The sequence below is a fragment of the Lathyrus oleraceus genome, chromosome 4 (genome assembly GCF_024323335.1).
Source record: "Lathyrus oleraceus cultivar Zhongwan6 chromosome 4, CAAS_Psat_ZW6_1.0, whole genome shotgun sequence".
In the NCBI taxonomy this organism is placed as follows: Eukaryota; Viridiplantae; Streptophyta; class Magnoliopsida; order Fabales; family Fabaceae; genus Lathyrus; species Lathyrus oleraceus.
Window position 1 is genome coordinate 6,429,977 of NC_066582.1, and position 6,657 is coordinate 6,436,633.

General features: G+C 40.4%; 1 protein-coding gene across 1 annotated transcript; it reads left to right on the top strand.

Moving 5' to 3' along the window:
- The first annotated feature begins 2,576 nt into the window (after positions 1–2,576).
- LOC127135076 (uncharacterized) lies at positions 2,577–3,089 on the top strand. The gene has a single exon (XM_051061895.1). The coding sequence runs from the start codon at positions 2,577–2,579 to the stop codon at positions 3,087–3,089; it is 513 nt and encodes a 170-aa protein (XP_050917852.1).
- Positions 3,090–6,657: the final 3,568 nt, after the last annotated feature.

Below are 6,657 nucleotides of genomic sequence, written 5' to 3' on the forward strand. Positions count from 1 at the left end.
ACGTGTTTTTAAAAAAAAAATAGAATGAAAAACGAAAAAAAAAACGAAAACGAAAATAAATAAATAAATAATTAAAATATAATAGAAGAATTTTGGACTTGGGCCTCTCATATTTGAGCCCACAGGTCCACAAAAATCAGGTTATAAATTTAGAGTTTAAGTGAAACAAAATTTCATTCTATTCCTATTACCCTGGCAGGAAAAATATAGTGAGAGAAGAGCTAACAGAGTTCAGAGCAACCTCCAGAGACTGAAGGGAACTCATCGGCAAAGAACCAATTCCCTCATATAAACCCTCAGATTGTTCTGCAAACTCACGGGTGGAATTCAATTTCAATCGATCTCTCCAATCAGGTTTGCCCTATTTCCACTACTTTATACTTTCAACCTGAAATTTTTTATACCCTTTTAATGCATGTGTTTGACAAGAGGTTTAGGCCTCCTACCCTTGGTTGCTTTTTGTGAGCTTTTTGTGAATTTTAATGGCATGATTCATGTGGTTACATTTTAATTTGGGGGCAACTCTTGATTACCCTATCCTGTTTGCTCTAACCTGTTTTGTGTTTGTTATGGCATTGTTTTCTCCTAATTCCGTCATATTACTCTAACCTGTTTGTTGAGTTTTTTTGAGGGCTCACATACTCTTGCATAGATGGCTTGCCTGGCGTTCCACTTTATCTGTGGGATACCACCTGGAGGTTTATTCCGATTACCTGTACTGACTCACTTTCTTTGATGGTGTTAGCTTGGAAGAGTCTTTGGGTTTCTTATTTATCTAATTGTTGTTACTTCGGATCTTTATCCGTACGGTAGATCTCTCGATCCCTTTACTTTTCCCGCATGTTACCGATTTCTTAGGTTTCGTATAGCCTCTCGTGGCATGTCATTTAGGGTAGCGCGGTTCCTTCATCTAGGACTGCCTTTTTGCATGAGCATCCCTAAACACCCCAAACTCATTGATTTTTCTTCTCCTAAGAACACGTTATCTCCTTCTACTACAGGCGAGTAAGTCTCCAAAGGTCGAGCATCCGGTAGATTGCGTAGTAACGTCGTTCACCCTAAAACACAACCCTTACCCCATAGGTGGTTGAACTACGTTTTGCTCTGATTTTCATCCCATATGAGATACGTAGGCATAAGACGTGATGTCTTAGGGAGCACACTCCTCTTTAACACATAGGTAGCCGAGCTACGAACACTCTGATTCTCAGATTCAGATGAGATACGTATGCAGTGGATGCGACGTCCGTGCGAGTCATTTTCTTTTGACCCTTCTTTTAGTAAGTAGTACATTAGATAAACATACACGCTTTTCTCATCCCTTCAATCATGTTTGCACAAATAAATTTTCAAAAAAAAAAACAACAACCTTTGCAACAAATGTGAAAAGGGCTCCCTAGGAGTACATAGGATGCTTTGGGTGCCTAATACCTTCCCATTGCATAAACAACCCCCTTACCCAGATCTCTGACATTTTTACTAGTTTTTGATTCGGTAAAACTTTTAGGTTTTTGTTTGCTTTCTAACCATTCCTTTGGATAAATAGAAGTGCGGTGGCGACTCGACTTGTATGATTTACCTTGGATTTAGTCAATATCTCTAATGGTAATGAATACCCCGCTACACACCGGTATAAAGAAGATCATTGAAGCTATTGATGCCAATGAGCACTTGGAGCTGTACGATAGATGTCAAAGTAAACCAGAAGGGGTTATCGATTTAAAGTTGGAAACCAATAAAATACGTATCAAAGATACTATAGCTGCTGAAGTTGAGAAGAAGCTGAAGGCGATTAATATAGGTACCCAAAATGTGGCACAGGTCCAACCGGTTCCTACTGTCTATTGTGAAATTTGCAATGGTCTGCACCAAACAGTGTATTGTTTTGAAACTCCTCAACAAATGGAGGAAATCAAATTTTTGAAGCAGAATAATCCTTATTCCAACATGTATAATCCGGGTTGGAAGAATCATCCCAACTTCTCATGGAAAGACCAGAAAGGGAACGCTCCTCAACACGGTCAATACCAAACTCAATATCAACAACAGCAACAACAAGCCCCTAAGAAAGCTGATTGGGAGATTGCCATTTAAAGAATGGCAGCTCATAATATTCAATTCCAAGAAGAAACCCGTAACAATCAGAAAAACACCATAACATCCATAAAAAATATTGAAGTCCAGATGGGGCAAATAGCACAACAATTAGCCTCGAGTTCTCAAGCACAAAGTGCTCTACCTAGTGCAACTGTGAAAAATCTTAGAGAGCATAATAATGTAAGCACTGTGACAACAAGAAGTGGTAAATCTTATGAAGTAGTTGAGGAGATGGATGAAGAGGAAGATCGATTGATCGATGTGGATCTTGAGATCAAAGAAAGTGAAATAGTGAGGGAAGAAGTTGTGGCACCGAAACCAGTAGTGAAAGAGACAGTCATTGAGCCTAAGTCGGTTGTTAAGCTTCCTTTTCCCACCAAAAACAAGAAAAGGGGCAACATGAGAAAAACTTTGAAAAGTTCCTAAAGTTGTTCAAGAAGCTAGAGATTAACATTCCATTGTTGGAGGCACTTGAACAGATGCCTACTTATGCCAAGTTCATGAAGGACATCATTTCTAAGAGGCGTGCCATCGACACCAACCCGATTATTTTAACCGAAACTTGTAGTGCTATTTTGCAGGGTATGAAGATTCCAATAAAGAAGAAAGATCGAGGAGTTGTCACTATCCCTTGTACTATTGGAGATAGGTCAATCAATAAAGCTCTTATTTATCTAGGAGCTAGTGTGAGTCTCATGCCGTTATCCAATGACAAGAAGCTTGGTATAGGGGTTATGCAAGATACCAGGATGACACTCCAATTCTCCGATCATTCGGTCAAGAAACCGTATGGTATTGTTGAAGATGTTATGGTGAAAATTGACAAGTTTGTATTCCCTGTGGATTTCGTAATTCTAGAAATGCTGGAAGATGAAGAGATCCCTCTCGTTCTTAGGATACCCTTTTTAGAGACGGGAAGGTGTTTGATCAACATAGAAGAATGGACTATGACGTTGAAGGTTTATGATGAGGAATTAGAGATCAATGTTTAAAATACCATGAGGTACAAAGATGATATTTATACCAGTCATACTATAGAGGTTCTGGATCAGGTGATGACGTATGATAGTCCTTTGAATGCACCACAGTTACCTTTGGAAAGAGTGTTGAGTTTATCCATTTTTGACAGTGATAAAGAAGTGGACAACGGGGAATCTAAAGTGCTAGCCTTGTTGCACGCACAACCCCCGTGGAAAGGATCTCGACCACACCGGTGGGAAGATTTACGACTACCTAAAACTAGTGAGGAGGATAAAGAGCCCAAGAAGGGAACGGAGTTGAAACAACTTCCTGATAATCTCAAACATGTCTTTCTCGATTCTGAAGGCAAATTTCATGTTATCATAAATTCGAGCCTAAAGAATATCCAAGAAGAGAAGCTCATCCAAGTCCTAAAAAAATACAAAAATGCTATTGGATGGGCAATTGAGGATTTGCAAGGTATTAGCCCTACTGTGTGCATGCATAAAATTCTCATGGAAGAAGACCACAAACCGGTTGTCCAACCGCAGAGAAGACTCAACCCACCAATGAAAGAAGTTGTTTGAAAAGAGGTGGTAAAATTGTTAGACGCAGGTCTTATATATCCTATTTCTGACAGCCCTTGGGTGAGCCCGGTGCATGTCGTCCCAAAGAAAGGGGGGACCACCGTAATAAGGAATGAAAAGAATGAGATAATCCCTACTCGGACAATTATTGGGTGGCGTATTTGCATTGACTACAGAAGGTTGAACACAACAACTAGGAAGGACCACTTCTCGTTGCCATTTATTGACCAAATGTTGGAAAGGTTAGCTGGACATGATTACTATTGTTTTCTAGATGGATACTCCGGGTATAATCAGATTGCAGTTGCTCCGGAAGACCAAGAGAAGACAACATTCACATGCCCGTATGGCGTGTTTGCATACCGAAGAATGCCATTCGGGTTGTGTAATGCTCCAACCACCTTCCAGCGCTGCATGACTTCCATCTTCGTCGACATGCTTGAAAAGCATATGGAAGTGTCCATGGATGACTTTTTGGTCTTTGGATCCTCATTTGATAACTATTTAACTAACCTCTCTCTTGTTTTAGACAGGTGCCAGAAAACAAACTTAATTCTGAACTAGGAGAAATGTCACTTCATGGTGCGAGAAGAGATAATATTGGGTCACAAAATTTCCTACAAGGGAATGGAAGTTGACCAAGAAAAGGTGGAAGTGATATCTAAGCTCCCACCGCCTGTTAATGAGAAGGGTATCATGAGTTTCTTAGGACACTCGAGTTTCTACCGCAGGTTCATCTGAGATTTCTCAAAAATCGCAAAACCGCTAACCACTCTATTGGTTAAGGATAAGGCGTTTATGTTCGACAAAGAATGCACCATAGCCTTTGAGACATTGAAGAACAAATTGATTTCAGCACCAATTGTTATTGCCCTAGATTGGTCTCTTCCGTTTGAGATCATGTGTGATGCGAGTGATATTGTTGTAGGGGCAATCCTAGGACAACAAAGAGAGAAGTTGCTACATGTTATTTACTATGCTAGTCATATGTTAAACCCTGCACAGATGAACTATGCACCTACTGAGAAAGAATTATTGGCCGTGGTTTATGCATTTGAGAAATTAAGGCAATACTTATTAGGATCGAAGGTTGTCATTTATACTGACCATGCCGCTTTGAAATATTTGTTTGCTAAATAGGATTCTAAGTCGAGGCTTCTCAGGTGGATCTTACTCCTCCAAGAATTTGATGTAGAGATTAGGGACAACAGGGGATGTGAAAACACAGTAGCAGATCATCTATCCCGAATGTCACCAATCGAAGAAACAATAGAAAAGAGACTGATAAAGGATGAGTTCGCTGATGAACACATCCTCGTTGTCATCGGTATCCCATGGTTCACAAACTACGCAAATTATTTGGTGGGGGTGTAATCCCTAACAATTTTGATTCTAACAAGAAGAAAAAGTTTGTCCATGATTGTAGGTTCTACTTGTGGGATGACCCATTCCTATACAAGAGAGGAATGGATGGGCTGGTCAGAAGATACGTAACAAAGGGATGTACTCAGAGCTTATCATGACTCAGATTATGGAGGACACTTCAGTGGTGACAGAACAGCGGCTAAAGTCCTTCAGTCAGGTATATATTGGCCCACACTGTTCAAAGATGCTTAAGACATCGTCAAAGAATACGACAGATGTCAAAGAATGGGGAATACTTCTAAGAGAAATCAAATGCCACAAAACGTTATGTTGGAAGTTGAATTGTTTGATGTCTAGGGAATAGACTTCATGGGGCCTTTTCCACCTTCATTTGGAAAAAATTACATCTTGGTAGCAGTAGACTATGTACCAAAGTGGGTGGAAGTGGTGGCATTGTCCACCAATGATTCCAAAGTGGTTGTGACCTTTCTAGAGAATAATATGTTTTTGAGATTTGGAGTGCCGAGAGCACTTATCAGTGATGATGGTACTCATTTTTTGAACAAAATGACAGAGAATCTGCTTAAGAAATATAATGTTAAACACAAGATCGCCAATTCGAATCACCCGCGAACGAGTGGCTAGGTCGAAGTGTCCAACATACAGATAAAGCAAATACTAGAAAAGTATGTATGCGCATCTCAGAAAGACTGGGCAATGAAGTTAGAAGATGCACTATGGGCATACAGAACGACATTCAAAACGCCCATAGGTATGTCTTCCTATCAGTTAGTTTATGGTAAAGCTTGTCACTTGCCACTAGAGTTGGAGCACAAAACGTTTTTGGGCATCCAAATTCTTAAATTATGATCTTGCCAAAGCTAGTGAATCCTGAATCCTCCAGCTCCACGAGTTAGAAGAGTTTAGAAATCAAGCCTGTGAGAATGCCAAACTCTACAAGAAGAAGACAAAAAAAATGGCATGATCAGAAGCTATAGAGAAAGGAGTTTGTCGAGGGACAACTGGTGCTCTTGTTCAATTCCAGGCTAAAACTCTTTCCAGGGAAGTTGAAATCCAGGTGGTCGGGTCCGTTTTTGGTACACAGAGTGTTCCCCCATGGAGCAATAGAACTTAAAAATCCTAGTAATGGGGATACATTTAAGGTGAACGAACAAAGGTTGAAACATTACTACAAAGGGTAGGAAATTAGTCTGATTGATAATGTTCGTCTCAGAGGATAAGAGAGACGATCGTCTAGCCATGAGACGTTAAACGCAACGCTTCATGGGAGGCAACCCACGCGGTTTAATTCTAATTATTTTAGTGTTTGGTGTGTTTCAAATTTTTATTTTTAGGTTCGAAGGTTAATCGCACAATACAGAAGAAAAGGTTTGAGCCAAACTCATAGAAGGCAGTTGGCTAAAAGAGAAAGGGAAAACAGAGAAAAATAAGTCAGATTTTTTGAGGAAAACAGGGCCCTGACACGGGTGCCCTTGTCACCTGACATGGCCTGTGTCAAGCAAGGCACAAAGGAGATGAAATTTTCCAGTAGGCTGACACGGTCCGTTTCAGCTCTGTTGTAAGTGGAGACCAAAACCAGTGGCCTGACACGGTCGCCCGTGTCACGGGACAAGGCTCGTGTCAGGCA

Bases quoted from the DNA above. Each gene is read 5' to 3' on its own strand.
- LOC127135076 (XM_051061895.1), top strand. From the start codon at position 2,577: ATGCCTACTTATGCCAAGTTCATGAAGGACATCATTTCTAAGAGGCGT.